The sequence below is a fragment of the Vombatus ursinus genome, unplaced genomic scaffold, assembly GCF_900497805.2.
Source record: "Vombatus ursinus unplaced genomic scaffold, bare-nosed wombat genome assembly UNPS02014794.1, whole genome shotgun sequence".
In the NCBI taxonomy this organism is placed as follows: domain Eukaryota; kingdom Metazoa; phylum Chordata; class Mammalia; order Diprotodontia; family Vombatidae; genus Vombatus; species Vombatus ursinus.
The window spans coordinates 3,065,339-3,081,611 of NW_020954572.1; the positions used below are offsets into that span (position 1 = coordinate 3,065,339).

At 40.9% G+C, this 16,273-nt stretch overlaps 1 protein-coding gene across 2 annotated transcripts in view; it reads right to left on the bottom strand.

The window, feature by feature from the left end:
* The window catches only part of SLC24A4 (solute carrier family 24 member 4), a 275,977-nt gene that overhangs the window by 69,210 nt on the left and 190,494 nt on the right, over window positions 1-16,273 (bottom strand). For both annotated transcript variants that reach the window (XM_027870002.1, XM_027870001.1), the window contains 4 exons: window positions 14,310-14,335; window positions 10,579-10,632; window positions 9,235-9,377; window positions 1,870-2,039 (listed from right to left, as the gene is read on the bottom strand). In XM_027870002.1, coding sequence (XP_027725803.1) covers window positions 1,870-2,039; window positions 9,235-9,377; window positions 10,579-10,632; window positions 14,310-14,335 — 393 coding nt within the window. The remainder of the gene's footprint in view (window positions 1-1,869; window positions 2,040-9,234; window positions 9,378-10,578; window positions 10,633-14,309; window positions 14,336-16,273) is intronic.

Genomic DNA, 16,273 nt, shown 5'->3' on the forward strand with positions numbered 1-16,273 from the left:
AAATGAAGATAGATTATCTCTAATATTGTGATGGGACAGACTGAACCTGGGATTTCATGGGTATAGGGAATTTCCATAGAGTAAACTCCCTCCACCAATGCAAACCAACATCTCCTCTACAATTTATAGTCTTAGAAAGTTGCTTGGGGGTACTGAGAGGTTTAAGTGACCAGTCCAGGGTCCCAAAACCAGTATTCATCAGAGATGGGACAAGAACGTAATTCTTTCTAACTAGGAGGTTGACTCTCCATCCACATACATCACACTGATATTTTAGAACGTAAATAAATGGGACAATGGGATTTGACTGACAGTTTTTTTTTTCAGGAGCACTCTTTGTAAAGAACAAGGTACTATACATGTCTATTTGTCCTCCAATGTGGGTTCTATGAATCTTTGGTACCACAGCATGGCCGGAATCCCTGGAACCCTTTCTTTGGGCTCAGGCCTAGACCTTGTGTTATGTATGGCATTTATAAGAGAGATTTGACTATGGCAGCTGCTGTTACATGTCACCACTTGGGGTGGGCATAACTGTGCTAATGCTAACAATGAAAACAACAACTATTTACATGAGTATAGTGATTTACAAGTCATATACATGACCCCATCTGATCTTTACAACAACCCTATGTGCAAAGAATGACAACTGTAATTATTCCCATTTTTCAGATTAGGAACTGAGGGGCTCAGAGAGGTGAACTGGCCAAGTTTATATAGCTATTTAGTGACGGAGTCAGGACTGAATGCAGATCTTGAGTCTTCTAGTCCAGTGAACTTTTTTACTATGCTATGCTGTCTCTCTATCATCATCATTTTCACCATCATCACCATCACCATTATTATCATCATCACCCCTAGCATTGGTACAGCATTTTAAGTTTTACCAAGCATTTAACACACATTATCTAATTTGATCCATACAACAACCCTGGGAGGCAGATGCTGTTATTAGAGGATACAGTGTTGGATTTGGAGTCAGAAGAACTGAGTTCAAATCCCACCTTAGACACATTTTAGCTGAGTGGCCCTGGGCAAGTCACTTACATCTGTCTTCATCAATTTCCTTATCTGTAAAATGGGGATGATAATAATATCAACTATCTCTCAGGGTTGTTGTGAGGATTAAATGAGGTAACATATGTAGAGTACTTTACTAACCTTAAAGTGATATGTAAATGAGAACTTCTACTATTAGGATAGAATACAAACTCCTTAACCTGACCTCAATGGCCTATCATAATTTGGCTCTCCCTTATCTTTCCACCTTATTTGCTCTTATTCTTCATTATCTACTTTAAATAACAGCCAAACAACTATCACACCTTTCCTTGACCTGGTCCTTTCCACTCCCTTTTCCATGGATGGATTTATTCAGGTCATACCCAATCCCCCCCCCCCCCCCCCCCCCATTATTCCCTCTTTGCCTCTATTAGCTGAAATTCTTCTCTTCTTTCAAAGTTCAGCTCAGGAGGCCTCTCAACCTCCCTTCCATTCCCCCAACTAAAAGACATTGTTCCCTATTCATATTTTCCTACAGCACTGGGTCTGGGTCTCTCCTTGGTTCTTATTATTGTCTGCCTTGTACTATATTTGTCTCTATTTCCTATTCTTGTTATCAAATTGTAAGGAAAAGTGCTTCGTTTTTTTGGTTTTGGAGGCAACCTGGGTTAAGTGACTTGCCCAGGGTCACACAGCTAGTAAGTGTCTGAGGCTAGATTTGAACTCAGGTCCTTCTGAATCCAGGGATGGTGCTCTAGCCACAACTTCATTCCTTTTTTAACTTTGAATCCCCAGTACGTTTGCATACATAAAGCACTGAATACATGCACATTCAGCTGCACTGAATCTGCCCTGAAGTGGACTTACCTCATTGATTATGATCCTGCTTGCCATCCGCAGCCTGGTCCTGGGCCCAAATTTATTAGTGATCATTATGCGTAATCCGGCCTCAGGGAAAGTGAACTGGGGGGGACTGGAGTTCATGATTTCATCCACCATCACCACTGGATTTTTGCCATATTGCGGCTTCTCCTTCACTATTGATTACAATGTCAACAGTTAGTCTTGTATTTCCATGAGGGAACATTTATATGCTGGATCCTTCTTCCACTCCCAACCTCTCCATGTACATTGCTCCCTGAGGTCCCCTCATTAACTACATGTGTATCACCTACAGTGAGTAAGCAGTGTCCATGCTGTCCAACAGATCTCAATGTGAGCCTGGCTTCCTGTTCTCAGCTGATGCTCCCCAAGGGCCTCACATCTGAATTTCAGCAAAACATTTGAGATTTTTGCATGATGTTTTCACAAAACCCAATTCTACCCAGAGGGTAAAATTTCTCCTAAAATGACTAACAAGACTAGCATTGGTGTTCCTTGTTTAAGAGTGTGTCAAAACCCATATGTGTGGGGTGCAATGCAATGAGAAAAACTTGTGAAGACTTGCCTGGTGTGACCTGATAGCTTAGGCTCTTCTGGGAGGGTGCCTATCAGATGTTTCTGTCCATATTCTACACACCTTTCACCTTGTCAATCAATATCCTTCCACCCTTCTAACCCAATTCAAATGTTGTCTAAATGAGCATGCAACTTGGTACCTAATTTAAGGGCTCCAAAGACAGCTGACCACCATCACTACAGTCACTGGGTATGCTTAACTTTCATCCTCTTTTGCCTTCCTATTGCCTATCGTTATTATAGACCACCATATGTTTTTCAAAGACCCTCCCTCTGATCTTGCACCAATTTGTATCAATGGATAGAGAGTCTCTACTCTTTACTTGCCTCTCCTTAAATTTATAAGCAAAATTACACTCTACATTCCAAGTGCTCCTTGGAACAAAAATTTGAAGAAACAAGTTGAAGCACTCACATAGCCTTATGTTGTTTGGCCTTTTCTTTTAGATGGTAACTACAGGTCCTCAGGCAGAGGCATGGGCAGCACATTTCATTAGGGTGTGCACCCAGGAAATTTCCTTTTCTTTTCTTTCTTAAAGGCAACTAACTATTGACTGAACATTCAATCATAAAGTATTTCACCTTTATTCATCAAACTAAAGAAAACAAATGTAACTGTTTTAAATAGTTAAATAACCTAAATATTAAATAATTATTTTAAATAAATGTAACTATTTTAAAAAAACTAACAACTGAACTTTACTAAAGAAATATACACAAAAAATGAAGTAAAAAAATTCTACATTTTTTGAGACATTAGGTTGTGCCAGGGCATGCCTGGAATACCTGGACACACAATCCATGGCCCTAGATAGGAGGGCACATCTTTTGGAACTCATAGGAAAGTAACCACAGCTCAAAGAAGTCAGAGCTGGGAAGGTGCTTAAAGATTGTCCAGTCCAGTCTCCTCAGTTCTACAAATGAGCAAGCTGAAGTCCCCAGGAAGGGAAGTGATTAGTTCAAGGTCATACAGTGAGTTAGTGGCAGTGCCAACCTTCCCTTTAACATTGGTGCTCTACAACAACAATGAAAGACACCCTCCTACTCTCGACCTGAAGGCCTAATGGAATACATGGGCTCCTGAACGTGATCAATAATAATAATCTCTCACTATATTTCTCTATACTCATATTTTATCTCCCCTTAGATAATAAACTCTTGAGGGTAGGGACCATGTCTTATTTATCTTTCTGTCTCCCCAGAACCTAGCATATTGTTCTATACAAAGTAGGTGCTTAATAAGTGCTTGTGAATGAATGAACAGATGAACGAATGAATTGTACATGTGGAGAATTGTAAAATTTGGTCCCCAAAGTCCAGAATGGTTCTCAATGTTGACCAATCCCTCATGTACTGACTAGAACACAAGCAGGCTCAATTTCCCTAAAATAACACACATCAGTCCTATGTTAGTTATTAGTTTCCAATGTTTTCTGCATGGAGAACAAATTCGTCCACTTAAACCACTCTAAACAGCAAATCCATGCAAGGGTGGCCACACACACTAAACACTACACACACGAGTGAGCACACAGCAAGGCTCAGCAGACAGGAGGCATGTGCTATTAGAAAAAATGAAGCTGGAGATACCATGCATTGAATCGAGATGAAAACTGACCTCGAAGCAAGGGAAACATTCCGATGGGTTGGGGTTTATGCGTGTGTGTATGCTTGTTTTACATGTTGTGTTATTGCTTGGATGGGAGCAGATTACTTACAATTAAGAAGAGGAGGAGGAGAGTTTAGGAGACAAAAGCAAACAGTGACCGCCAGAAATGATTAGTGTGCAGTGGGAGCCACGGCCCTGGTCTGGAAAAAATAACATTCACTCCCCACGACCCATGACAGAAGGGGCATTCCCGTCATCTGGCTCAAATGCAGCTGGGATGATCGAGGCATCTTTGCTTATTTGCCAAAGGGATGCTGGAGTAGGTATCTTAAAAGAGAACATTAGTGACCGGGGCCCTCTTGCAGAGAAGGCTGCTCCAGTCTATAGCTTTCTCCTTCATGCACATGCTTTGGTTGAATACTGATTTTCCCTATAACTGTTCAGCATTGGAGCCCCAACCATGCCCTCTCCACTTCTAGGCCCCTGAACTACAAGATATTTCACATACTTTATACCACAGCCTCCATTTCCTCTCAGGGGGAGGTAGAATTATTATAAGCAGCCTCTAGTATCTGAATAAATGAAGCTTTGGTTGGTTAGTTACATTCCTCTGGCCCCATGGAGAAACAACAGGTAGTCTTTGGGTTCCAGTAAAGAGTGGTCTCTTTGAAGGGACTAGATGGTCAACCTCGGTTGGGTTACCAGCTGCTCTGAGCAGGATGGGTCATGGGAATGTCTGAAGAGATGATAAAGAAAATCCCTCTCTTTCCACAACACCCCCTCCCACCCCCCAGGATGTTTTTGATGGTGGCGATTCTAGATGGTACTGAATACTGAGTTGCATTAGAAAAGAAATATTAAATTACAGCCATCTTCCAAATTAAGACCAAGAGAAAGTACACCCAAAAGTCAAAGTTACATTTTGGTTCAGAAAGAAGAGGGGAGAGTATTGCCCAGGACTGCATTGAAAAGCATTACAATGAAGAGGGATGAATGAAAGGATGACAGTTTTTTGGGGGTGGGGGGAAAACAAATTATAAAACATTGGGTCAGGATGGCCTTGGTGCATATTTGTTTGAAAGACATCTGGGGGTCATAGCGGACTTAGTACAGTTAAATTTCAGCCCACAAAGTCTTGATGTTGCTTAAAAAAGCAAGCACGCTTCTGGGATCCATAAGTAAGCAAGAACAAGAATGAACCCTCAAGCGTCAGCACTGGGAGACTATTTGTGAGAGAATGAGCTCTGGTTCTGAGTGTTAACAGGGGCTTGAGACAAATCTCAGGATGCCCAGTTAGTCCTCAAAACCCCTATTACATAAGCGCCACAGTGGAAACTGATAGAGAAAAATCTGTAAAAGAAACAGCAGGGAACAACCGAAACTATCAAAGTTTTGGAGAATAGTCCCAGAGAGCAAAAGGGAAAGGAAATTAGTTTATTTGGCTTTGGCAAACAGAATCCTAATCAACATCCTGTAACAATATTTAAATAAGTAGAGGGATCTTGTATCAATAGGGGAAAATGGTTTTCCTGTTCCTGTGGAAGACAGAGGTCTAAATTTTAAGAGAGGAATTTTGATTATCTACTTGGGACACCATCTTGGTGGAACTGTAAGATATTGCTGTGTATTACCCCTGGACATTGTGCAATCTCCTCTATACAGTTTTAAGAAAAGGAGAGATGAGTCCATATAATGACAAGGCGCATACTTCAGAAGTCCCTTCCTATCTAAAGTCCTCATAGCAACAAAGGGGATGGTGTATGTGTGTGCGTTGGGGGGAGGTATGTGGGGGGGGAGTAGAGTGGAATTCTGTTTCTTGCTCAATCTAAAATACAGAGACTAACAGAGACTTTGAAATCACTTCTGTGATGTAAGCTACTTGAGGATAGGATTTATTTTATTCTTGTCTTTGTATTACCAGCACCTAATATGTTGCTGTTGTTCAGTCATTTCAGGTACATCTGATTCTTTGTGACCCCATCCAGGGTTTTCTTGGTAAAGATATAGGAGTGGTTTGCCATTTCCTTCTCCAGCTCATTTTACAGATGAGGAAACTGAGGCCAACAGGGTTAAGTGACTTGCCCAGGATCACACAGCTAGCAAGTATCTGAGGTCAAATCTGGAGTCAGGAAGAACTGAGGAGACATTTACACAAACCACTCACTAGAATGCATCTTTCCTTGCTCACCAGTAAGCTACTCCTGGGAACCTGGGAACACAGGACATCTCCTAACCAGGCTTTGCCTTAGGAGGGAGAAATAAAATGTAGGTCTTTAGAGAGAATTCTCAAGGGTCAATGCCATCAAAACAAGGGTACCAAAGTATTATACTTGACCTGATAGAATATTAAGCAGCATTATCCAGGGGACAAATCATTTTCCTTTCCTTATAAAGAAGTTGTCTTGGAAACAGAATTTCTCCCAGGATGGAAAGCTTTATATTTTATGAAAATCTAGTAATGGGAACTTTTATGGTTTGGCAGTGGGTGCCCATGAAAATGATAAATGCACGTCCACACCAAAGCTTTATTGCATGTGAGCTTTCTTTGCTTGGGACCTGGCCAACTGTTCTTTTTCAGTTGTGTCCTCTGTAGAAGGTTTTGCTGTAACCTTGTCACTTAGCCCAAGGCACCCTGGATGCAATTTTCTTATTTGAAGGAGTTCCTTTAATAAATGATAATGGTAGCAGATATTTGTTAAATTACTTTCCCAAGGTTAAATAACTAGATAGTGGTGCAGCCTCAAACTGAGACAGCTCAGTGGTGCAGTGGATAGAGTACAGTGACTGGAGTCAGGAAGACCTGAGTTCAAATCTGGCCTCAGACACTTACTAGCTGTGTGACCCTGTGAACTACCTTTATCTAAATAGGCAGAAAGGCTGTGATCTGTGTGAGCATAGTGACTTCTCACACAGATGAAAGATCAGTGCCTAGTACACAGTAAGTGCTTAATAAATGACTGAACGAAAGCAGAGAATCCTTGAAGTGCTGACCATGTTTGCCTCAGTTTCCTCATTTGTAAAATGAACTGGAGAAGGAAATAGCAAACCACTCCAGTATCTTTGCCAATTAGACCTCAAGTAGGATCATGAAGAGTGGGATATAACTGAACCACAAATACAGCCAAGACTCAAACTGAGGTCTTTTCAGTCCAAGTCCAGAACGGGAATAAAACTCAACTGCTTAAAATAAAAGGCCAGGGTTGGGGTAGGGGAGGAATTCTCTACCTTATTTAATAATAGCTCACATTTATATAGTGCCTTAAGGTCTTCAAAGCCCTTTCCTCACAACTACCCTATAGGGTAGTTTGTACATTTACATAGTGCTTCAAGGTTTGCAAAGCTCATTTGATATCCCCTGCCCCCAAACCCTGTGAGATAGGTACAACAGTTATTTTTATATATAAATATATAAAAATATATATTTATATATAAATATATAAAAATATATATTTATATATAAATATATATATATATGTAACAACAGTTATTATTCCCATTTTATAAATGAGAAAACTGAGGCTCACAGAGGTAAGGTACCTGATGGTAACACAGAGAGTGAGTGTAGGATTCAAACCCAGGTCCCTCAAAGCCTAGTAGTCCTCCTACTATACCAGGCTGCCCCACACTACCAGGAACAGAAGGATCTAAGGATACAGCACCCCTAAGTGCTCAAAGTAGGTGCTTCATACATATTTGTGGGCTTGAACTCAAAGGTGAATTCAAAACTTTTTTTTTTTAATTCCACGTCAAATAATTTTTTTCCTAAAAGCTCCTCTCTTGTGTCTCTTCATGGAGGTGGCCCTGGTTTCTCAAAGGCTGTGCCAGGGAAACTTGCTGTGGCATTTCCTGGCATGCTGAAAAGGCTTCAAGTTTGGGCCCATTAGTGACGGATTGCGTTGTGTGCGATCTGAGGACCAGCCTAGCCAAGTGTGGAGACAGGTTCAGGAGCACAAGGCTGGTTGTCAAGGGATGAATGGCTTTTGGGCCCAAGTGACCCATGAACTACCTTTATCTAAATAGGCAGAGGGGCTGTGATCTGTGTGAGCATAGTGACTTCTCACACAGATGAAAGATCAGTGCCCAGTACATAGTAAGTGCTTAATAAATGACTGAACGAAAGTAGAGAATCCTTGAAGTGCTGAGATATGTCTTCACTAACCTTTGGTGAGCCTGTCCTATAGCAGAAGCTGCTTGGCAAACTGCATGGATTGCTAGAAAGGACACTGAAGTAGCTTTAAATGACACCCACTGATCCAGAAGCCTCTGGAGAGATGGACCGATGAGGGGCCCAAAAGGCAACGATTCCCCCTTGCTCTCTAGACAAGAAGGCCAAGATTGAAGAAAGAGGTATAGTATCCAAGGGCTCCAATTGAACAGGTCAGTGGCTGCCAAGAGGTGAAGGGGGCACTGTTCTTCAAAGACCTGAGGTTTAAACTCACAAAGCTTCCTTTCTCTGATCTCTGGCCTCCCCCTCACCTTAAAGTGTTCCCATTCCCAGACCTAAAAGCCCACAGGGCAAACCTTTGCATATCATCCCTTACCTAACAATTCTACCTCAAATTCTAAATCAGATATACTTTTTAAAGTTCCCTGCATCCAAATGTCTTTTTACAGGACCACAGGATTTAGAATTGCAAGAGACCTTGGAGATAAATTAGCCCAGCCATTTCCCTCATCTTAGAGTGAGATCCACAGAGTGGGCCTGAAGTGACTTACTCAAGGTCACACAATGGCAGGGCTAGGATTTAAACCTAGGTCCTCTAATTCCAAATCCAATGTTCTTTGCACTGTACTAAGCTGCTTTTTCTTTCAAAGGTCTCTGAATGTACTTTTTCATCACTGAACGAGATGTAGTAACAAAATGTGTCCAATGCCAAGCAGGTGCTTAGATCTTTCTGGAGAAGCTTGGAAAGATTTTCCAAAACTTGACTGCAAGTCTTTTTTTTCTAAACCCTGATCCCTAATTGCCCCTCTTTATTTAATTCCCCATTAAAAAAAAGAAAAGCCCCAAAGCTCAAGTAACATTACAAACATTCTGGTCTTTCTCATTTATGTTGACTGTTAACAGGCTAAGGGTCATCCTGATACAATGACAATTTTGGGGGATTTGTGTGTGAGCTGTTGTATTTCAGTATTTCCTCCAACTCCTGTCTGCTCAGCCTTACCTTCCCAGAGCAATGGCACGGAAGGATCATCATAGCTAATGTCATAGTAATCATTACCATCCTCCAGCTCACTGTTCACCGTGTTTCCGTTGGCAATGTTTTTTTGTTTGATTGTGAAAAAGGCTTGCATCTTCACATTGTACCTAAAAAAAGTGAAGAGAGGGGTAAGTACTCTATGATGGACAGCAAGAAATAACCTTCTACCCTCCTCCAGTTCCATACGTTGGGCTGTGAATCACTCATGATGACCATGTGACGTGGAAAAATGTGCAGAATGTTTTTGTGGCAAGGACAAGTTGAGGTTAAGGACAAGTTGAGGTTAGCAGGTTAAGTAGAGGTTTTTAAAACCACAGACATCTAATATTAGAGCCAGAAGGGCCCTTACATGATAATTGGTTCAAATCCCCCACTTTAAATGAGGGGAGCTGATTTGCCTCAAGTCACACAGGTAATAAGCGGTGAGATTTGTGATTAGAACTCAGGGCCTTTGACTCCAAATTCAGTTCTCTTCTCCTCTACGCCATAAGAACATTCCTGACACCTGCATGAGCCATGAGCTACCCCGCCTTTTCTTATTTGCAAGGTAAGGCCTTAAGACTGGCTTCCCAGTTTAAACGTCCTCTGTGGGGAGATCATTTGGGACTGTTTACTTCATAATGCCCACATTTATCTTTTACCTTTTTCATAAATCAGTGTGGGAGTGATTTATGTCCTCACAAAAACCATCAGAAAGGATTTTATTTCCAGGGGGAGCACAAGTGGGCAAGATAAAACAATAATGTGCCTCTGCATCTCTGATGAGCTGGCATTCCAGGAGTTCTACTTGGAGATGGTGGGAAGGGAGGTCAGATCTGCTTTGGACAAAAAAGCCTAGGGCTGGTTTGTGCCTTCTCTGCCCTTGAGAGACGTAAGGTCTTGAGCTGGGACTGTCTTTGAAAGTATCCCTTTTTTTTCTTCCAGGTTCAGCCCATCTTGAGGAACACAGTAGAAAAAAATGGAAGTCACTGGATTTGGGGAATAAAAACTTTTTGAATCAATTTATAATTCTGAGGCAAGAAAGAGGAGGAGAAGTAGAGAATTATTTTGGCTAATAATCCTCATTCAGTAGCATTTCCCAACTTTCCAATGATCATCCATTCAGCAGTATTTCCCTTGGATCATTTGGAAATATTGTTCCCTTCCCCACCCAACAACACTCCCATCAATTTCTCCACGTTTTGCCTTTGCCCCCTCAAGTGACAAAAACGTCTGACAGAACTGATTTTGAGCCACCTAGAAGGTTACAGGACGAGATGAACTCACAAAACCAAATAGCACAGAACAGAGAAAAGATACAGAACTTACTTCATGATAAGTATATAAAATGCATACATAATGATGAGCACCAGACCTTCCCACCTCAAAGAAAGAAACAGGAAAGTAATTAATCATTTTGACCAGGGGTTCTTATATTGCAATGTTAAAGCCAGATATGAGTAAATTTGACTGCTACAATTCATCAACAAGCATTTATTAAGCATCTTCTGTGTGCCAGACACTATGCTAATCATTGGGCATACAAAGACAAAAGGGAAAAGGTCCCTGCCTTCAAAGATTTTACAAGCTATCAAGTGAGACAGCATGTGCATATATATATATATATAATATATATATACATATATATACACACACACACATATGTGCATATATATATATGTATATACCAATGAGATACAAGGTGTTTTTGGGGTGAGGGGGCACTAGGAGGGTGGGAATCTTGAAAGTCCTCATGTAGAAGGTAGGTATCTGGTGGCTATTATAATTCAATTAAACAGATTGTTGTTGTTCAATCATGTCTGACTCTTTGTGACCCCCATGGACCTCTGTCCATGAGGTTTTCTTGGCAAAAAATACTGCAGCGGCTTATCATTTTCTTCTCCAGTGATAAACAGAGATTAAGTGACTTGCCCAAGGTCACACGTCTAGGATGTTTCTGAGGCTGGGTTTGAACTTGGGTCTTTCTGACTCCAAGCCCAGCACTCTAACCAATGCACCAGTCAATTACTACTATTCAATTAAATGATGACTATGTACAGGCAGCGCGGTGTCATAGTGGATAGAGAGCTGGCCTCAGAGCCAGAAAGACCTGGGTTCAAGTCCCACTTCAGACCCATACTAATAATTCATTATATGCTGTGGTTAACTTGGTGACAAGCATCTCTGAATTTTGTCTATCTGGTCCTCTGAAGACAGACATACAGGGTCATACTTGTATGACCTGGGCAAGTCATTAATCTCTCAGTGCTCTATATACCACTCAGGAAAGATGCAGACTTGTGTTGGCAGAACCTTCATCTGAAGGTTCCTCGTACCAATGAAATCACAGGCCCAGTCCCTATCCTGACTATGTGTCAGACTGTGCCAGGCTCACATCCCTCACCATGGTACGGAGGTGACCCTGGAGTTCTGAGGGCTATAACAGAGAGGTACAAATTTTAGTTGGTCCTAGCACGCTAGAAATACTGTCAAGCATGGGCTTGGATAATGGGCCATATGTCTGCCCTCAAATGACCAGACAGACAAAGATCAGAGATGCTTGTCACCAAGCTAACCATAGCATATAATGAATTGTGTAGGCACGGTAATTCTCTAAGCATATTTATGGTGGGGGTAGAGGAAGGCATGACCCTATGGACGAAATCAATCATGTATCCCTGAAATGTTAAAAATAATATTTTAAAGTTATACAGTTTACAAGTATTTTTTTTTTTGGTGAGGCAATTGGGGTTAAGTGATTTGCCCAGGGTCACATAGCTAGTAAGTGTCAAGTCTCTGGTCTGAGACTGGATTTGAACTTAGGTCCTCCTGACTCCAGGGCTGGTGCTCTATCCATTGTGCCACCGAGCTGCCCCCTACAAGCATTTTCTTCCTAATAACTGTGAGGTAAATAACATAGGGTATTATTATCTCCACTTTGGAGATGAGGAAACTGAGGCCAAGAAGAATGTTTTACCCACAAGTCAAATTGCAGAACTAGGACTCAAGTCCATACACTCTGATTTTTAAGTCCTATACTTTTCCTATTATGCTACACCTGCTACTCAATAAGGAATCCAGGTTAATTCAGAGTTGAGGATGGTAGTATTATTTCCTGGCATTTAGCCAATCAGCTATATAATCTGTTGCTAATACTTCAGAACCCCAAGAGTGTTTCTGAGACATGAGCCCCGACTGTTCACATTGTGGGACTTACTCAAGACTCTAGTCTTCCAAAGAGGGCTAATTATCCGTATCTTGGAGATAACACCCAGTGAGAGTAGGGGAAGGCAAAGGAAAAAGGAGACTTGAGGGTTTTTCTCTTTCCTCACCTTTAGCAAAGATACTGGCTTTGAGGTTTCTTTAAATCCTTTGTGGGGGCCATCATAAACCGCACAAAGCTCTCCAAGCTGGCTGGAATTAGGGTGAAGTGTGAGGGAAAGGAAGACCTAGAAATGTCTTTTACCTAAGGTAGATCCAAGAGCTGGCTCAGGAGTTGGGTTAGATTCCCCATTAATTTTCCTCTTTTCCTAATCCAATCCTGAAAAGGGACACTGATTATTTTAAGATTCCACATTGTGAATTGGATCTATCAATAGTCCTGTTGTAGGGGCCCACGCTAAATGACAAGTTGGGGCCCAAATTCCCAGGAATGGTCATGATGATTGGTTGATATAAAATGGAAATGCACCAGTCTCCAGAGGGGGAGACATTTATGATACAGCTTCCAAGAAATACTTTCTTAGATAGATCAGACCTATGATTATGTTCTCCTACAGTAGACCCCTGAAAAAGGCAAAAATCCTTCCTTTGCTAACACAGAATATAGGATGTTAGAGCTGGAAGAGACATAGTGGTCATTTACCAATAATTTTAAAGGTTTGAAACTGAGGATCCATGACAAGTGGCTTGCTCACGGTCATACTGTTGATTGGTGACAGATCTGAGACTCAAACTGTGACCTACCAGAACTTGCATCTGTCTCTTATAAGCCCCAAGAACCCAGGGTCATCTCCATCCCACAGTGAGGTTATGTGAGCCTGGCACATGGTAGGGACAGGTACTGGGCCTATGATTTCACTGGTACAGGGAACATTCAGATAAGTAAACTCCCTCTGCCAACACATGTCTACACCTTTTCTTCAACTTCTAGTCTTAGAGGTAAAATGGTATAATGGCAAGGGCACTAGATTTAGAGTCAGAAGACCTGGTTTCAATTCCCAGCTCTATTATCTACTTTCTTTGTGACCTTGGAAAAATCTTTTAATATCTCGGGACTTAAGTTTCCTCATTCTAAAACAGGAATAATAAACTTTACCCTACTTATCTCATAGAGTTGGAAGAAGAATGCTTTGCAAACCTTCAAAAGTTAATATAAGGCAGCTAGGTGGCACAGTGGATAGAACATTGGACTTGGAGTCAGGAAGACCTGAGTTCAAATCCAGCCTCAGACACTTACTAGCTACGTGATCCTGGGCAAATCACTTAACCTTTGTATTGCCTCGTCTGTAAAATGGGGATGATAACAGCACCTACTTCCCAGAGCTATCAAGATAAAATGAGATAACATTTGTAAAGTGCTATATAAATGTTAGCTATTATTATTATTTCTTATTATCATTGTAGGATAGTATCATCTTCACTGCCTGGTCAACACCCTTTCCGTTATTCCACACTGCCCTTGATGATGGGGAGCTGGTTTTTCTGAGTTAGTTGGCCTAATGACTACTCTTCCTAAAATTTTATCATGTGGAGTGTGCAGATTCTGAATTGCCTTCTAAGAATATTTCTTAAGCACTTGAATAGTGCCCTGAATAGTGCCAGGCTCCATTAAAAAAGGAGCCAGTATTGAAGAATGTGATTTCTGTTTGGAAAAAAAAGAACAAAGTCACGATTGTTTAACGTAATATAGCTTTTATTTTCAGAAAGGACTTTGCTAAGTTTATATTGTTTATCAACGAGCAGAGATTTATTGAGCTAACAAGGGATCCCAAACCCTAGCAAAGGAGGAACACAGAAAAGAGCTATACCACAGCTAGAAACAAACTGCAAAAACTTACCACACAATTTCCTCATCATAGATGAACTGGAAGGCAAAGAAACAGATGAAACAAATGCACTCATTACTCACCATAAAATAAAAGATGATGTAGATTATACAGCATGTGGGGAATCATAGACTTGTAGAATGTTGGATTTAGAAAGGAGCCTAAGCTCCTTAGGGCACAGAATGTAAGAACAGACGATGCTGGCACTCGAAGGGAACTTGGCGATAATTTGTTCCCATTTCTCATTTGAGAGCTTATGCTGACCTTGAAGATCGTCTCATCCAATTCCTTCCATTTTCCAAATGGGGAAATGGAGGTTTAAGAAGGACCAGGTTCAAAGTCACACAGTAAGTGATGGAATATAGAATTTTAGAGCTATAAGAGACCTTAGGGACCATAAAGCCTTTCTCCCTCATTTGACAGGTACTGTTCATGTTTGGCCATTTTCGTGCATTTCTCAGATAGTCATCTGGCCATTCCCACTTAGCCCCTAGAATTCAGACCTTCATGCTCTCTATCAATGATTCTCAAACTTTTTGAGCTCAGGACACCTTCAAAACTTATTCATGGACATGACACTCCCCCTCCTTCCCTCCCCCCTCCTTTGCACGGAGCTTTTGTTTTTATTTATGTGGGTTATATTTATCGACATTTACCTTAACAGAAATTAAAACATCTTGGTATTATTCTGAAAATAGTGTTGACCTCACAGACCCCTTCAAAGGATCTCAGGGATACCCCAAGGTCCCTAGACTATACTTTGAGAACCCTTGCTCTCTCTAAATGTTAACTATTAACTTTCTGTGTCTACCATTTTCTTTTAAAGATGCCAATATTGGGCACACAACTAATTTTTAAACTTAAGGGACTTTTGGTCATTCCATGATCTCAAAATCATGATGCTTCATTTATCTAGTATTTTCAGGAATGAGCTGTCTAACAAAACTAACATTTCCAGATACCCGAAATTTAACCTTTCAATAGTCAAAATTTCATTTTAACCATTTGGGATAGAAATTTTTTCTAAAATATATCCCATGCCAGGTGTAGTTGCATAGTCCTATAATTCCTACTATCAGGGAGGCTCAGGATGGTGGATCTCTTAGGCTGGGGAGTTCCATGCTTCAGTAGGCTAAATTTATCAGGTATCCATATTAAGTTCAGCATCAATATGGTGAGCCCCTGGAAATGGGACACTGGGTTGTCTAAAGAGAGATGAAATGGTCCAGGCTGGAAATGGGGCAGGTCAAAGCTCCCATACCATTAGTAGTGGGACAGGGCCTGTGAATGGCTCTTGAACTTCCAGACTAGGTAAGATAGAGAGACCCAGTCTCAAAAACAAACAAACAAACAAACAAACAATTAAGCAAAGAAATACATTATATATTTCCTTGCCTGCTTAAACAGAAGATGACGAACATATTCAATCATTTTGATGATTACCACTAAGGACTACCATTATGACACCAATTATACTATGCTGTAATCTAGTGGTACCCTCGGGGGTTACTGAAGTTTTGGGCTAAATGCTTTTCTAAGAAGTGCTTTCAAGCTTCTGTACTTTTGGAGTTAGGTCTGCTTATAATTTTTCAACCTCCTCTATTACTTCTTCCTGCATCTTAAAGTCCCTCGAGTTTTTCCTCACCTGCTTGTGGAAATGGAATAACACTTTGATAGAATCATATGTAAAGACAGAATCAATGGGTGAGGGTAGTCTATGAGAAAAGTATAAGAACTCTGGGGCATGAACTTTCTGACATCTCTTTTGGTTGCTTAGAAGATGACTGTTTTTCATTGTCTGCTTCCTTCCAGGTTTTCCATTGTGTACTGGTTGTCTGATGTATCTGGACAATGACCCCTGAATATGGGAAATGTTATTTCTCCTAATGGAGAAGGCTGTCAGTGGTCACTGACGAATATAAAATGTAAATATGATTGGTGGAATGCCCAATTTTTCTTTCTTAATTTATATTTCC